The following is an 18,329-nucleotide window of genomic DNA, read 5'->3' on the forward strand; positions in this document are numbered from 1 at the left end:
GCCTCGAAGCGCAGATCGCCGTCAGGCGCCGTGGACCGTCCTTAAAGTGACACTACCAGACCAAAATCTCTCATCAGCCGTTAAAATTTTTACCGAAAACCAGCTGAATTTATTGAATGGTGTCCACTCAGTTGTGCCTTACAGTTTTGAAAAAATTTTTATCAAACAAAGCAACAGTCTCTGAGCCATTCCTAAACAATGAAAAAAATCGACGAGCGGGTGGACGACTCCTCACTCAAAGACTGCCCACAGGCGAATGACGTAACCGACAGGCGTGAAAAAACTCTCGCATGCCCACGAGGGTTCAAGCATGTCTGATGTAATCACACGTGATTCAAATCCATATGGTTTTTGAAAAAAATAATAAGGTCGGATACTTTTCTAATAGACCTCGTATGTTTAACTTTTGACTGAGCTCATTATCTCTATTGTTGGGCAATAATTCATGAAATTTGAAGAAATTACTTAAAATAGATAAATAAAATCACATTCGTCTTGCTGCCGTGAAGGGTTTTTATTATTTGAAGGTTTGGTTTTTTTTTTTTCAGCACACAGCTAGTATTAATACAGCTGATTTTCACAGTGATCACCAGCAGAATGGCTGCTCTGATGTTGGTGCACATCTGCACACTTGCGTCTGCATGTTTTGCATGTTTGCTTTCCTGGCTAGGTTGGTCAGGCTTTGCATAGTGATAATGTAACTTGTTTAACAGGGCAAATTATTAGGGAAAGTCTTTTTCTGTCAAAGAGAAATGTCAACAATCTGCAAGGTTTAGTTAGTCAACTGAGTAAATGAGCACTTCCTAAGTACAGTTTGTGTTATATGTGAGCAAACTGAGAACACTCTATTACTGCAACATTGTTCTCATCACTGCCAGACATGGTTCTGTGTTGTTGTCATGAGAATTCACTTCTCGAAATGACCAGAAAAATCATGAATTGTTACACCTTCATTTTATGGCACCTTTAGAAGCAGCTAGATTCGTTTGGGAATTGTAGAATTTAAAACTAGATTATGGTTGCATTGTCTTCCCTTATATTTAAATTGCATCCCACAAGTTTTCTCAAGACTGATCCAAAGATGTCTTCTAATCCCTGTGTTGCTCATTTTCAGATTGTGCTGTGAACGTTCACAAAAACTGCAAGACTCTGTTGGGTGAATGCACCAGCAGCAAGTATAAGGTAATCCAGTTGGAACTTTTTATATCTGCAGAGTTGGTCTACAACTTCTAAACTTGTATGTTTGAATAAAAACAGCACAAACTAGTCATTGAAACAAACTCTACCTGACATCTAAGTAGGGCTTCATTACTATCTGAGCATTTGCTTATTTATGTAAGAGTTGGAGTAGAGACACATGAGAAATGACTTTAATGTACAGTAAGGAAAATAAGTATTAACACCCTGCAAGTTCTCCCACTTAGAAATCATGGAGGGGTCTGAAATTTTCATCTTAGGTGCATGTCCACTGTGAGTGTGTATGTGTGTGTGTGTGTGTAAATATATATATATATATATATATATATATATGTATATATATATGTATGTATATATGTATGTATATGTGTATGTATGTATATGTATGTATATGTATATGTATGTATGTATATATATATGTGTATATATATGTGTGTATATATGTGTATATATATGTGTATATATATATATATGTGTATATATATATGTATATATATATATATACACAGTGGGGAAAATAAGTATTTGATCCCCTGTCAGTTTTGCAGGTTTTCCCACCTACAAAGAATGGAGAGGTCTGTCATTTTTATCGTAGGTACACTTCAACTGTGAGAGACAGAATCTAAACAAAAATCCAGAAAATCACATTCTATGACTTTTAAATAATTCATTTGCATTTTATTACATAAAATAAGTATTTGATCACCTACCAACCAGCAAGAATTCTGGCTCTCACAGACCTGTTAATTTTTCTTTAAGAAGCCCTCTTATTCTGCACTCTTTACCTGTATTAATTGCACCTGTTTGAACTTGTTACCTGTATAAAAGACACCTGTTCACACACTCAGTCAATCACATTCCAACCTGTCCACCATAGCCAAGAACAAAGAGCTGTCTGAGGACACCAGGGACAAAACTGTAGACCTGCACAAGGCTGGGATGGACTACAGGACAACAGGCAAGCAGCTTGGTAGAAGACAACTGTTATTATTATTTATTAGAAAGTGGAAGAAACACAAGATGACAATCAGTCTCCCTCGGTCTGGGATTCCATGGAAGATCTCACTTTGTGGGGTAAGGATGATTCTGAGAAAGCTCAAAACTACACAGGAGGACCTGGTCAATGACCCGAAGAGAGCTGGGACCACAGTCACAAAGATTACATTAGTAACACATGATGCTGTTATGGTTTAAAATCCTGCAGGGCAGCAAAGTCCCCCTGCTCAAGCCAGCACATGTCCAGGCCCGTTTGAAGTTCACCAGTGACCATCAGGATGATCCAGAGGAGGCATGGGTGAAGTTTATGTAGTCAGATGAGACCAGAATAGAGCTTTTTGGAATCAACTCCACTTACCATATTTAGAGGATGAGAACAACCCCAAGAAAACCATCCCAACCGTGAAGCATGGGGGTGGAAACATCATACTCTGGGGGTGCTCTTCTGCAAAGGGGACAGGACGACTGCACCGTATTGAAGGGAGGATGGATGGGGTCATGTATTGTGAGATTTTGGCAAACAACCTCCTTCCCTCAGTAAAAGCATTGAAGACGGGTCATGGCTGGGTCTTCCAGCATGACAATGACCCCAAACACACAGCCAGGGCAACTAAGGAGGGGCTCTGTAAGAAGCATTTCAAGGTCCTGGAGTGACCTGGCCAGTCTCCAGACCTGAACTCAATAGAAAGTCTTTGGAGGGAGCTGAAACTCCAAGCCTGAAAGATTTGGAGAAGATCTGTATGGAGGAGTGGACCAAAATCCCTGCTGCAGTGTGTGCAAACCTGGTGAAAAACTACAGGAAACGTTTGACCTCTGTAATTGCAAACAAAGGCTACTGTACCAAATATTAACATTGATTTTCACAGGTGTTCAAATACTTATTTGCAGCAGTAACATACAAATAAATTATTTTAAAAAATCATATATTGTGATTTACGGGTTTTTGTTTTTTTTAGATTATGTCTCTCACAGTGGACATGCACCTAAGATGAAAATTTCAGACCCCTCCATGATTTCTAAGTGGGAGAACTTGCAAAATCGCAGGGTGTTCAAATACTTATTTTTCTCACTGTATTTAAATAATTTAATTAATGAGATGGCATTTGTGGGGAAGAGCATAATCCTGAAACCACTGTCTTATGTTTCCTCTCATCTTCAATAGTGTTCTTTCAGTGTTTCTAGTATTTGTTTTACTAAACAGTATTAATTATGACATACTTATGTTTAAAATTTGTATTCATTTTAGCAATTATAATGTAATTACACAAATTCAAGTCGAAGACATATCAACAAACCTTTTTCTTACTCCTCATCTTTGAGACACTGTAGGTAAACAACAATGTCCAAAATGGAAGCAGGTGTCATAATAGTAAGCATTTGTATGTTTTATACTGGCCAGTACTAGAAGTAACTTTTTCTGAAAGATCAGTGTAGTTTTCAGGCTGTTGGAAGACAGTACTGGGTAATACAAACCCGTGACCTTAACCTAAGTGGGAACTCATTATATGGGAAGTGACCAAGCTAGCTAGCCTAGCTCGGTTATTACAATGGCTCAACATGGTAGCTTGGCTAATTTCTATTCAACTTACATGCAAACAAGCATATGGCTGTTTGCGATGTTCATTTTGCTAACTTTTGTTTCCCAGTTGGTTTTTAATAAAAGCAGTGAAACTTACCTCATTGTCAAACTGGGATCTGAATGTAGCATTTGTATGATGCATTTAACATGCAAACACGGGCAACAAGCTACTCGCTGGGGCTGAGAGAAAATCTGCAAACGCTTCACCTCCCTAAGTCATTAATGATCCTCTGTGAAAATTGTCTTCAAAATATATTTAAAACTTTTGTGTTTTCTTTTTTATTCTTATGCATTCTCATGATTACATTAAGACTAATAAGCCCATTGTGAAAAAGAAAAGGTAAATTGTAAAAAAAAACAAAAAAACAAAAAAACAAAAAGAAATTTTACTTATTACAAACCTGTGTTCACTTTATAAGAATGTTCCTGAAAGCATTTGTCGTTGTTCAGCGAAGTCTTCAGCTATGTGAGCACGCTTCCTGTAAGGAATGTACAGTAACAGCAACCAATTTCTAAGCATTTCACAAACTGTCACTCATCTGATAAAGTCTTGAGAAAATTGTTCTGAAAACATGCTGTCTTTTATTTTTCCCCACAGAAAGGTAGTTTGCCACAGACAACTTCTTCAGGAGCTCCTAACCTCTGTAAGCAGAATATATACACTCAGACACACCTAATCACTGAGTTCACTCATTAAAACAATGTCATGAAGGTGGTTGAGGGTTTTCTTGTGTATTTGGTGGTTTGCAGTGGATTTCTGAAATAATCCCTGGTCTTATTTCTTGAAACATGGTTGGGTGTGTGTGTGTGGTGTTTCTACATCTTCCTCAGAACTACCACGCAAAGGGTAAAAAAGGTTTCCAACACATTGTAGGCAACGGTAATAATTAGCCATGTCCAGAGCTTGGGTCAAAACCAGATTAGATGCAGAATGTATCACATTGTATAATACTGAGTACATAAAGTGTAGTCTTAATTATTTATGTATAGACGAGAACTGGATGGCAGAATAAAATAACCACTGCAAATTTTACCCTACTCATTCTGATGATCTTAATTTGACAGTTTCCAAGTAAAGTCAGTAAGGTACAATTCACAGGGCCTCCTTGTTTCAGAATTTCATTTTGGAACGTGCTGCGGACGGGGACAAAGCTGCAGTATCCACAGTTACTGAGCTGGAATTTCTGCATCACTAACCTGAAATGTATGAGGTTGTGTTTAATGGTATACAAGTAATGTTCATGAGTTCAACGGTACGAATATTTCATGAGGTGAAAGCCCAGCTTTCATCGAACTAAATATTTGTTCCATTGCATGAATGTAAAAACATTCATTATTTGTTTTTATGTAACAGCTAAAACAGATCAAATCACGTTAGAAATTAGTCCAGCTTTTCATTCTAACTTTCTCCTAACAGCTCTTCATGCCTCCAGACGGCTTACAGCACAGTGGATGTGTTCAGAGAATTAGCACTGTCAATTAGCTCCTTCAAATCGTCGTCTATCAGCAAAACAAACTTCGCATGTTTAGCTTAACGCTGCCCCCACTAGTGGGTGGGGTTCGCAGCGTGCAATGGTACCAAAGGTATGGAAACAATTGCATTCTAAATGGAAGCAAATTGCACTCTAAATGCAACGCAACACAAATGGGACGTACAATCCATGTCATGTGAAATTCAAAGCACCAATCAAATGACAAGGATCCACTCAGCCGTTATATAATACAGCATGTCACCTGAGATGTTAAAGATTCTGACAACAATATGAGCCACAGTTGTTTTGTATAGACCAGTGCAGAATAGAGAGTTTACACTAATAACTTTGTGTGCACAAGAACACGCCTCACTCTCTGCCCAAAATCTGGAAAGTGCTCAAGATAATGTGATCAAATCCTTGCATGGCTTGTAGATTGTAATATTTTCCTGTGTAAGAGGTTATCAATGATCTGCACAATCCATTTGATTTTTCTTTTTTTTTTTTTTTTTTGAATGGACGTTACCATTTTCTTTTAATTGATGTGGTTGCATGTTGCTTTCCTTTTCAAGTTCATAACTATTCTGATTCACTCTGGCATCCGTCAGTCACAAGTGGCCATGTCTCTGCACCTTGGAAAAAAATCACAGTCTGCATTGCAGCAGCAGCTGTTTTGGCTGTGAAGGTGGATGCAGATCTATGCCTTGAAAAGTATTGATCATTTGGCGGTAGAATAGTGCCTGTTGTGACTGTGCAGGCCAGTGTGGGACTGATAGTCCCTGGCTGTCACAGTGGCTGCACTTGAAGGTGGAGCTTTTTGGCTGTTTTTGCTTCTCACTCTTCATTCATCTGATGCAAGCTGCAGCTTCTCTTCCTCTCTGTGATTTAGTTCCTGTCTTCAGCTTGAATGGTCCAGTTCCTTTTTTTACAGACATCTTTGAATCTGAGTCATGAGCAGCCCTGACCTTTCTTGCCTGTTGCAGGGTCACCATACACCAGGTCCTTGGAAACTCTACCATTTCACATGCTGCATACATGTCTTAGCCAGCAAAGGTAATGTTGCTTTAGCAAAATGTAGGGCAGCACATGTGGGACCTCATTGGTCCAACCATTTAATGTCCAGATTCCTCTTCAGGTCGTTTATGTACAAAAAAAACTGTTGAGCCTCCTTCCTTGCCTCAAGCACAGAGTCCATGACTCATTGCCATTTAAGAGAGTGTTGAGGACAGTGTCTGTATCCAGACATCATCTTATTAAGGGTCAGTTTGTCATTGTCCCACACCCACTATGAGAGTCTGGCAAGCGTTGATGTAGCTTGACCAATCCATTTGCTGATTTCAGAGTCCATGGACAGGCTTTCAGTCACTTTTGAGCTGAAATATGTGAACTCCTTGACCACATTTAGCTGGTAGTCATTCATGGTGATGGTTGGTGGGCTTTCAGCATTTTGGCTCATGATATTTGTCTTCTTTAGGTTGATTGTTATTCTTACAGGATTGAAAGAAACAGTCAAGATTTTGAAGCTATTTCTGCTAATGAGCTGTCAAGGCAGCATAATCTGTGAACAGCATGTTTATAAAGAGAAACTCATGGATCTTGGCTTTTGCCTTCAGTCTGGACAAGCTATAAAGTTTACCATCTGACCTCATGTGGAGGTAGATTCCATCAGTTGATGTTCTGAAGACATGCTTTAGCACAGGGCTGCCAAAATCTTTTCCTGGAGGGCACCTCCTGTGCATGTTGTCACTCTTCCTGCTATACCCACAGCTAATTAACACAAACAGGTGTGCTTAGCCAAGGATGAGCAGGGAAACACCAGAGTTAAATGTTATTTATTTATTTAGTTTTATTTATTTTACTTCTGTTACCTTTTTACGGTTAATTTGTTTTTATTGTGTTTTAATCTTATTTAAGTTTATTCTGCTTTTAAATGTTGTTTGTGAAGCGCCTTGAGGCGATTACTCGTGATTTGGCGCTATATAAATTAATAAATTATTATTATTAAATAATCAGGTGTGAGTAGAGCAGGTAGATATGAAGTCATGCAGGACAGGTGCCCTCCAGGAACAGGCTTGGCCAGCTCTGATTTAGCATGACTGTGAAGTAGTTGCCAAAGAGAGCAGGGACAAGCATATACCCGTGTTGGACTTCACACTTTATATCAGATGGAGTTGATGATGACCTGTCAAACTGGATGACTTCTTTCACATCTTTATCATTCTGGATCATGTTCAGAAGCTTTTGTTTTCATCCAAAAGGGAGGTGATGATCTAGTGGTTAAGTGGTGAGCTTAAGACCAGAGGATCCTTGGTTCAAACCCCCCATCAGGCTGGAAAATTGCTAACACCCTGATATTGGTGCGTGTGCGTGCATGCGTGCGTGCGTGCATATGTATATATACACACACATACAGGGTGACCAAGCCCCCCCCCCCCCCCCCCCCAGAAAAAACAGAGCCCGTAAAAATTGTAATAAATCCTACAAAGGTCCGGCAAACGTCTTGAAATTTTCTGGACTTAAACTTCAGTTTGTGTACGATCATTCCCCAAAGTTTATCTTGGTCGCTTTGCATAAAAGTCATGTTCTTTCAAAATTATGCTCCAAATGGTATGATTTGTTGGTGAAGTAGGCCTCCAGACAAAATGTATTTTCCATGGTTGATGATGACGTGTTGGGGAAGATGATTGGAACAGTAGTCTTCCCCTTTGTAGGATTTATTTCAATTTTTATGGGTTCTTTTTTTAGGGTTGGGTGCACCCTGTGTGTGTGTGTGTGTGTGTGTGTGTGTGTGTGTGTGTGTGTGTGTGTGTGTGTGTGTGTGTGTGTGTGTAAAAATGTAGTCCATTTACTATCCAGTTTTTGCAAGGACTTTGAAGAAGGTCTCACAGCTCATGAAGTACAATGAGTGAATATGTAGAGTGACTGCTTCGGTTCTCTGCATTTGTCCTGGGATTGTTGTAGGCAGAATATCATGTAAATCATGGAGTGGTCGACTTGAAGCCACATTGTGACTCTAAATGTACCCCGTCAGCCAGCTTCTGTTCTGGTCATGATCACGTGGGTAAATACTTTCCTGATGACGCTCAGTAAGGAGATTCCCCTGTAGTTATTGCAGTTACCATGATCACCTTTGTTCTTGTACTGAGTGACGATGCTACAGTCTCGCATGTTTTGGGGAACTTCCCCCTCCTCCCAGCACTTACAGACCAGTGTGTACAGGTGTTCAAGGAGTGGTCCATTTGCACTCATTGAGTTCTGGTGGGATTCTGTCCAGCCCTGCTTTTTATATGGGAAGGCTGTCTATGGCTTGGTGAGCTATTCTAGACTTGGCTCGCTTAGCTCTTCTATGACAGGAAAACACTCCATACCTTCGTGTGGCATCTGAGATTGTATTCTTATTGCCATTCATGTTCGATTAATGCTCCTCACACTTCTGCATGTGCTTGCTGTTGCCTGTGATTGCTTCACCAGTTGTCGATTTGAGTGCAGCCTTGCTGTCTTGGTCTGATGGCCTTCTTAATACTATTGTTGACATACTTTGTGTTTCCGTGTTAACAGACAACTGAATATTCTGAGTTGTATCAAGTAGTTGTTGGCATATCTTGTAGCTGTTTGCTGCAATTTTCTCCTAGCTGCTCTAAGAGCTTGCAGAAGTGACCATGTTGGCGGCTGTTTGTGTTTCAGCAACATGGTACGCTTTTTCTTAATCATAGAGTTGTTCAGTGGCATTCACCTTGAACCAGTCCTGAGTCTTCCCTGTTTTTTACTGAAGACAAGGAATATTGTGCCATGTATTGTCTTCTTGAGATGATGTCATCTCCGGAGGCTTTGCTTGGAGGGTGTCTTCCAGGCCCTTAGCAAGCATCTCTACCTTCTCTGGGCCTTTTGCCTTGCTGGTGTGAATACATGGTTTCCAGGCAGTTTTGTATGATGAAGCTTCTTGGGCTCAGTTTTCAACTTGCAGCAGACCAGCGAGTGTTCTGTGTCACAATCAGTGCTATGATAGGAATGTGTGGTGAGAATGATTCTCAACTGACAGTGTCATGTAAAACTCATGTCCAGTTGGTCCTTTGGTGCAGGGATGTTACCACGATATTTGTGCTGTGGTTTTGTCTGACAGAAGGTGTTCGTAATGCACGGCTTGTAGAGTGTACATAGTATGGGTGGTCATTGACCATTCTCAATCATGCTGTCAATTCTAAAGCCTAATTTATTCTTCTACAGTTTCCTAACTACATGGCCACGCAATGACGTCAACGTGGGCATGACTCTTTTGAAGTTCTCTGTCACGTTGGTGGGTGTCATAATGTGATTTATCGTCAGAATAGTAGGGAGCGAGATGTGGAGAACAAGGCTAGGACTTTTTTTTTTTTGGGTCTGCACCGCCAATGTTCCTGGTCGTCCCCCCCCCCCCCCCCCCCCCCCCCCACACACACACACACACACACACGTTTCTGGACTAATTTTTCCCTCAATGACCGCAGCTTCTTTAAACAATCACCAACCTCCAAACCAACGTTGCTTGCAGTTTCCCTCCATGAATTGCAGTTTGAGTGTCTTTGTAGTTTTTTGACTCCCTGTCATGAAGTTGGTCATTTTTGCTGACCTTTCTGTCAAACATTCCTCTATTTGATCCATGAACAAAATGTAATCATATGCGCACTGCAAAAACTTTTAAATATGACAGGAGAGGAAGGAGTGAAACCGGAAACGTGACCAGTCACAACCCATGCGGTCTTCATCGTCTCAATGTGTAGTTTAAATTTTTGTGAGGTGCACGCCAGGCTACAGAGAGGGGCTTGGAGCGCACTCTGTGTCAGTATGGGGCTGTGGAGACGGAGAAGCTTAAATCGTCCCAAGCAATGCATCTAGGTGGCGCACTCAGCGCTAACTTGTGCATTGAAGTTACCAAGTAGATAAAAGCTTTCGTGGGTGGGATTTTCTGGATGATTGGCTGTAGTTAGATCTTAGAACTTATCTTTAGCATACTGGTTACAGTGGAGGGTGGGGCGAAAATGCCAATGAGGGTGACAGGGTTGTCTATTGTTTGAAGATGTAGGTGAAGTATCCTCTGTGTCTCTTCCTCACCAGGCTCTGTTGTGTTCAGCAGCGAGTTTTTCATGACAAATTCAATGCTCTCCAGTCTTGCCTGTAGCTTTTCCACATCACAAGAAGGTGAAATCCTTTTCTTGTGTGTTATTTGCTATTTATAATCCACTTGTTAGGCTTTTTGCAGGCCCAAGCCCCATGGTAAGGCAGGTGATATGTGGCGGGATGATACTTTATTGACCGGGGGCTTCCCAGTTTAAAATGGACAGTGGCTATTCGGTGAGGCATGATGACCTCTCCCACTATCAGGAGTAACCCCTGGTGCCTCATTCAATGCCAGTGGAGTACTGAGGCTTAGACTGGTAACTGTCACTTATTGTGTTCTGTCGTCACTTTGCGGCAGGGCTGGAGTATTCTCTCCAGGGCACAGGTCTGAGCAAGGGTGACATGGAAGATGAGCTGTTGCCCATGGAATAGGTCCACCCTGTCCACATTACTGACTTAATCCAGTAGGACTTGTTAAGGCTTCATTGTTGATGAAACACTGTCTTTTATTATGACTTCTGATCCTTGCTTTGATTTGTGACTTCAAAAATGTCGGCATGGACTCAAACATGAGTCAGCTAAGCATCCACTCCCCTCATTCTCTTCGATGTTCAATCAATCAATTTCAGTCAATCAATTTTTTTATATAGCGCCAAATCACAACAAACAGTTGCCCCAAGGCGCTTTATATTGTAAGGCAAGGCCATACAATAATTATGTAAAACCCCAACGGTCAAAACGACCCCCTGTGAGCAAGCACTTGGCTACAGTGGGAAGGAAAAACTCCCTTTTAACAGGAAGAAACCTCCAGCAGAACCAGGCTCAGGGAGGGGCAGTCTTCTGCTGGGACTGGTTGGGGCTGAGGGAGAGAACCAGGAAAAAGACATGCTGTGGAGGGGAGCAGAGATCGATCACTAATGATTAAATGCAGAGTGCATACAGAGCAAAAAGAGAAAGAAACAGTGCATCATGGGAACCCCCCAGCAGTCTACGTCTATAGCAGCATAACTAAGGGATGGTTCAGGGTCACCTGATCCAGCCCTAACTATAAGCTTTAGCAAAAAGGAAAGTTTTAAGCCTAATCTTAAAAGTAGAGAGGGTGTCTGTCTCCCTGATCTGAATTGGGAGCTGGTTCCACAGGAGAGGAGCCTGAAAGCTGAAGGCTCTGCCTCCCATTCTACTCTTACAAACCCTAGGAACTACAAGTAAGCCTGCAGTCTGAGAGTGAAGCGCTCTATTGGGGTGATATGGTACTACGAGGTCCCTAAGATAAGATGGGACCTGATTATTCAAAACCTTATAAGTAAGAAGAAGAATTTTAAATTCTATTCTAGAATTAACAGGAAGCCAATGAAGAGAGGCCAATATAAGATGTTATGCTTTTTCTCTCTCTCTTCCCCCCTTGCTGTCTCATTTTATCATTTCAGTTGTCCATCTATTTCTTCCACAGCACTAAAAGACTGGGACAGAGAGAGAGAGTATTCGGGCCCAGTGTCACAGAGTGTGGATGGCTTGTTGGGTTTTCCCAGTGTCCCAGGCATGACCATTGCTCTGTGGGGTCATAGCACTCAGCTGCCTGTCACTCCCTGCACCACCAGCTATAGCCTTCATCACCACAACAGCTCAGCGTGAGTATTTCCAAACTACAATTTCCTAGTCTTCCCCGAAGAACTCCTCATAAGTGTCACCCTTGTTTCTTAAGTGCACATTAATTCTTGTGATTGTCTTCCTTGTATTGCTTCAGAGGCTGTCTTTGCTTTCATTTGAGTCAATGTTAGGAAGTATTGCCTGTAAATGAAAACCATTTTTATATTATTATCTTTCCTGCACACATACTAGTTCTTTGCTCTCCACTAGGGTGCATCATTTCCCCCCTTTTACAAAAGGTTTTGAAAATCGCCTTGTCCCAAGGTTTATTTTGTTACATTACCCAAGAAATTACTGCAGCACAAATTTCAGCAAAATTTAAATATATTGAAAGGGACCACCAAGGCTTTGAAATTGTTCAAAACTGGAGGTTCCAAGATGGCGGACGGGTTAGTAGCATAGATTTATAGCTCGCCCAAGTCGGTAAAATTAATCCACTCAAACTGATTAATTTAACATATAACCTCCATAAATTTTGAGATGAGTGGTATTCGAAACCGGGGAAGCGCTAAAACCTCAAAGAAAACTCAAGAGCCGTTTTTGAAAGAAGGCGCCTCCGACGAGAGTGAATGAGTGAGTGAAACAACGGAGAAAATGGAGCATGCCGAAACTCTGAAAGCTGGACTCGCCAGCATCAGCAATGATATATGGTCCCTCAAACAGGAGCTTCATAATGAGCTTATAACATTCAAAGAGGAACTCAAAGGTGAGATGAAGCAAGAAATAACTTCATTAAGACAAGACATAGAGCGAAAGCTGACAGAAAATCATACAGAGCTACAGGAGCAGAAGACGAACATAACCGAGGTGCAAGCTCGCATAACTGAGCTGGAGGAGCATAACACGGAGATTAGCAACTTGCTAACGAAGATAACAAAGCAGGCACATCAGATGCAGGATAAACTAACGGACCTTGAAACGAGATCTCGACGGAATAATGTACGGATTTTCGGACTGCCCGAGGACACAGAGGGAAGCTCCATTACAGTCTACTTGGACCAACTTCTTAAAAAAGAGTTGGAACTACCCGAAGATACCGACCTACATATACAATGAGCGCACAGAGTGTCCACATCAAAAACGGGTCCTCGCAGAGCTCCAAGAGCAGTCGTGCTTAATTTTCTCAAGTTTGAGACTAAGGAGATGATCCTGCAAAAAGTCTGGCAGAAGAAGGGAATACAGGTGGGCAACAAGAAAATTCAATTTGACCATGGTTACCCCACTGAAATCGTCCAAAAACGCAAATCATATCTGGGCATCAAAAAAAATACTGAAAGAAAACGGGATTCATTTTCAGACCCCATTCACCAAAATAAGAATTCACTGGAACAGTGGTGTTAAGAGCTATGACAGCGCAGGAGATGCAGTGCAGGATATGAGAGCAAAGGGACTAATTGTGGAGATGCTGGACGTGGATGTGGGACAAGTGGAGGAGACAACTCAAAGGAATCCGGGATGGCAGCGAGTGAGACAGAGCAGGTTGAGCCAAAATATGGCAGCACAACGAGCGAAGGAGAAGTTGCAGGAGTATCAAAGGAGATCTGATAATTAACATCTTCCATTTGTAAAAAGTTAATAAGACTTTAAATAACATTGACTGGGTCAACTCATTTAATCTATTGAAGCCAGGAAAATAAGATATGACCCATAGATGGACAAAAATAATACAAGAAGGCTTCAGATACTGCGATTTATTATAAGACACTACCGACTGGGCGAGGCATACTGATGTTGGACTTGTCTAGACTAGGCTTGAAGAGCTATGGGTCTAGGGATGGGCCCTCACAGGAGAAGATTTCCCATCCACCCACCAACAGGGACTTGGGGGATGAAGAAGAACCCCTGAGTGGAAGTTCCATGTGGTATTTTTTATTTTCAGTTTTGTTTGAGTTAATGTTCATGTTCATGTTACTTTTGGGCTGCTTGAGGAAATACATACGCATAATAGTGAAGAAATATGGTATGCAATGTTCTGAAAATATTGTCCTTAAATGTAAATGGTCTAAATACACCTAAAAAGAGGGGATTAGTCATAACAAAGTTGAAAAAAGAGAAACCACAAGTCATATTCTTGCAAGAAACACATCTGTCTCAGACAGAACATGAAAAAATGAAAAAATTTGGATATAGGAATTCATATTACAGTACATATAAACAAGGACGTGGAAGGGGGGTTGCAACACTAATCCCAAAGTCAACTATATTTGTCTGTGAAAAGGAAATCAAAGATAAAGAGGGAAGATATGTATTAGTGAAGGGAAAATTAGAGAATGAACCTGTAACGCTGATAAATGTTTACGCACCTCCAGAAAGTAGTACACACTTCTTTAAATCCCTGTTTAATGTTATTGCCACAGAAACAGAAGGTACTTTAATCTGTGGGGGGGGGATTTTAACATAATCATGAATCATAGCTTAGATACAACAAGCTTAAAGGGGAAAAAAAAAACAGACATCAAAATTTGTAAAGATATCTTTTGAAGAAATGGGAATGATAGACATATGGAGGAGTCTCAATCCTTTGGAAAAGGATTTCACACATTATTCAGCAACACACAATGTCCATTCCAGAGTAGATTACTTTTTTATTAATAAGGGAGATAGACATAGAGTGACCGAGTGTAGGATTGGGGGTGCTGACATATCGGATCATAATACCTTATTTCAAAAAATAAATTTGAATGCCAGGAAAAGAGAGACAATTTGGAGAATGAATGTAGGAATACTTAATAACAAAAGACTGGTGGAAGATTTTAAAGAAGACATCAAACAATATATAGAGGAAAATAACAACGGGGAGGTGGAACCACACATTGTATGGGACGCTTTGAAGGCGGTTGTTCGAGGAAAGATAATAGCTAGAGCCACACTATTCAAGAAGATCAGAAGAGAAACATACTCAAAATACTCACTAACGCTGAGAGAATTAGAGCAGCAATTCCAGAAAACGAACAATCCAGAAATGCATAATCAAATCAAAGATATCAAAATGAAGATAACTGAATTATTATTAGATGAATGTGGTAAGAAAAATATATATTTGAAGCAAAGTTATTATGAGATTGGGCACAGAGCGACTAAACTCTTAGCAAAACGTATTCGAAAACAGCAAGCGGTGAATACCATACAAAGAATCAGAGACCCACATACCAGTGAACTAATACACGATCCGAAGGGCATAGAAAGGATATTTAAGGAGTTCTATAAAAAATTATACACACAACCACCAGCAGCAAACGAGGAGGAAGTAAGACACTTTTTAGAACAATTAGATTTACCATCAATTGATTTAAGACAAAATGACAGACTAACAGCAGACATTACAAAAGAAGAGATTATTCAAGAGATCAATTCCTTGAAAAATAATAAATCTCCAGGAAGTGACGGTTACCCTGCAGAATGGTACAAAGTCTTTAAGGAAGAGTTGGTACCAGTACTCCAAACTTCTTTTAACTGGACTCTTAAAGAAAATAAAACACCACTAACATGGGCAGAAGCAATTATTTCAATTATTTTAAAACCAGGTAAAGATAAAGATAGATGTGAAAGTTATAGACCGATCTCAATACTAAATACCGATTATAAAATATATACATCCATCATCTCCAGAAGAATAAATACATTTATAGCAGAATTAATAGACGAGGACCAAACGGGGTTCATATCAGGACGTCAAACACATGATAATATTCGTAGAACTCTACAAGTTCAAGCCAAGTTCAAGTTGGTCAAGCCAAAAAAGAGAAACGAAGCTCTGTGCTGGTTAGTATTGACGCAGAAAAGGCATTCGATTGTGTTAATTGGAAGTTCCTCTATTTAGTATTAGAACGATTTGGTTTCCATAATAAATCTATACAATTGATTAAAACATTGTATCAAAAACCCTCAGCTAGAATAAAAATTAATGGAAATTTGATTGATAAAATACTGTTAGAAAGATCAACCAGACAGGGATGCTGTTTATCACCGATTCTTTTTGCAATTTTTATAGAACCTTTGGCTCAAGCAGTTCGACAAAATAAAAAAATTAAAGGTATCACAGTTAAGAATGTAGAGCATAAAATTGGGCTTTTTGCCGATGACATAATAGCTTACCTCGGGCAGCCGGACACGGCGTTCCCCAATCTGATGAAGCTAATAGAACAGTATGGACATTTCTCAGGATATAAAATCAATGTATCTAAAACTCAGATTCTAGCACTCAACTATCATCCATCGAGAGCGATCCAGAAATCATATAAATTAAATTGGAACTTGAAAACAATCAAATATCTGGGTATTATGATTACGAAAAACTTTTCTGAGCTATATACTGCAAATTATAAAACTTTAAAACAAGAAATACAGAAAGATATAACAAGATGGTCCACCTTACCATTAGATTTAAATTCAAGAGTATATCTAGTTAAACTAAATAGATTACCTAGATTCTTATATGTGTTCCAATCCCTGCCAATAGATGTTCCCCAGAGCCAGTTCATAGAGTGGGATAGAATGATCTCTAGATTTGTTTGGGGAGGCAAAAAACCTAGAGTCAGGTATAAAACTCTCCAGCTACCTAAAGAAAAAGGGGGAATGGGTCTTCCAAATTGAGGGAATACTTCAACGCTGCTCAATTGAAACCTATATATTGTTTGTGCAAGTTTGAATTTAGAGCAAAATGGAAAGATATAGAAAAAGAAATAAACCAGATTCCAATTCAAAATATGGTTGGTGATAACCACTTATTTAAAGAACTTAAAAATAGTATGGATCCAATCACAATACACACATTAGATCTGTGGTTTAAATTACTAAAAAATTATAAGATCCAGAATGATGGAAAAATATTAAAATGGGTAGCATATGATAGCGATTTCAACCCGGCAAAATATGATCAAAGGTTTATACAATGGAAAGAAAAGGGAATAACAGCCTGGTTTGTGTTAGAAAATAAAGGGGAGCTGGTGACTTTTGAAAATCTTAGAAGACAATTTGACTTAGATTCACACGAACTCTTTAGATATTTTCAAGTGAGGGACTATTATAAAAAGGAGATCAAGTTGGATCCTTCCAGGAAATTGAATATCATCTGGATCATAGCTAAAGCATATCGGATGAGTAACATAAAAATAAATTCATCATTATATCGAGGTCTGAATACCAACAACAACAACCATTCAACTGAATATATTAAGATAAAATGGGGAATTTTAGATGAGGATTGGCACAAAATGTGGAAGATACATCACTCATCCACTAATTCACGAATCTGGAGAGAATTTGCATGGAAGAATCTGATCCGTTTTTTTTATTACTCCAAAAGGAAAAGTAAACAGCTACACATACGACAGAATTGTTGGCGAGGATGTGGATCTTTTAATGTGAATCATTCTCACATTTTTTGGAAATGTCCAAAGATAACTATTTTGGGAAATGATGTATAAGGAGCTGCAATGGATATTGGGTTATGAGGTACCAAATACCTGTTTAGTGCTTTACCTATGTAAATTCCCAGACAAGACTGTTGCCACTGATGATGAGTATTTGATCAAAATATTGTTGGTGGCAGGCAAGAAAGCTATTACTAGGAACTGGGGAAAGGACATACCACCAACAAAAGATCAATGTTTAACAATTGTGGAAGAAATCTTTTTGATGGAAAAACTGACACACGTGCTGAGTCTACAAGAACAACAACTGGACAGGAAGTGGAGAAAATGGACCCTTTATAAATCTCTAAACAATGACACTGAACCAGAATAATGAACCTGAAAACACCAACTTACAAGACTTTAAGAATATGATGTACTCATCAGGCAGCCTACTGTTCAATTTATATGTTTTGGAATTTGTATTTGTCTGTTGTTGCAATAAGTTGTTAATAAAAATTTAAGTGACAAAAAAAAAGAAATTGTTCAAAACCATAAAAAATACAAAATTCATGATTTCAATGAATTGTTAATATACACTTTCTTTATGGTTTTTCTTTTATGGTCTTAACACAATGGAAGGTAGAAAGAGATGTTTCTTCTCCAAATTCTGCAGTCTGTGCTCATTTCTGTTACAAACAGAATAACATGAGATATGAAACTGAAAGTGAAATGGATAATGAAAGTTGTTGGGAAGTAAAACTGCCTGATTTTTTTTTTTTTTTTATCTTTTTCAAACAGAAGTTTCAATAGGCACACTACACTCTTTATTTTATCTGAGGAGCATCCAGAAAGTATTCACAGCACTTCACTTTTTCCACATTTTGTTATGTTACTCCTTTATTCCAAAAAGGAGTAAATTGACCCCCCCAAATTCTACACACAACACCCCATAATGACTCTGCAAAAAGGTTGTTTTGTTTTTTTTTCTTC

The 18,329-nt window shown here is 39.4% G+C and overlaps 1 protein-coding gene across 1 annotated transcript in view; it reads left to right on the plus strand.

Moving 5' to 3' along the window:
* LOC117518645 (rho guanine nucleotide exchange factor 18-like) overlaps positions 1–18,329 on the plus strand; it is a 151,295-nt gene that overhangs the window by 81,553 nt on the left and 51,413 nt on the right. The window contains exons 11-12 of the mRNA XM_034179845.1: positions 4,371–4,416; positions 11,789–11,966. Of these exons, the coding sequence (XP_034035736.1) occupies positions 4,371–4,416; positions 11,789–11,966 (224 nt within the window). The remainder of the gene's footprint in view (positions 1–4,370; positions 4,417–11,788; positions 11,967–18,329) is intronic.

The sequence above is a fragment of the Thalassophryne amazonica genome, chromosome 10, assembly GCF_902500255.1.
Source record: "Thalassophryne amazonica chromosome 10, fThaAma1.1, whole genome shotgun sequence".
Taxonomy (NCBI): Eukaryota; Metazoa; Chordata; class Actinopteri; order Batrachoidiformes; family Batrachoididae; genus Thalassophryne; species Thalassophryne amazonica.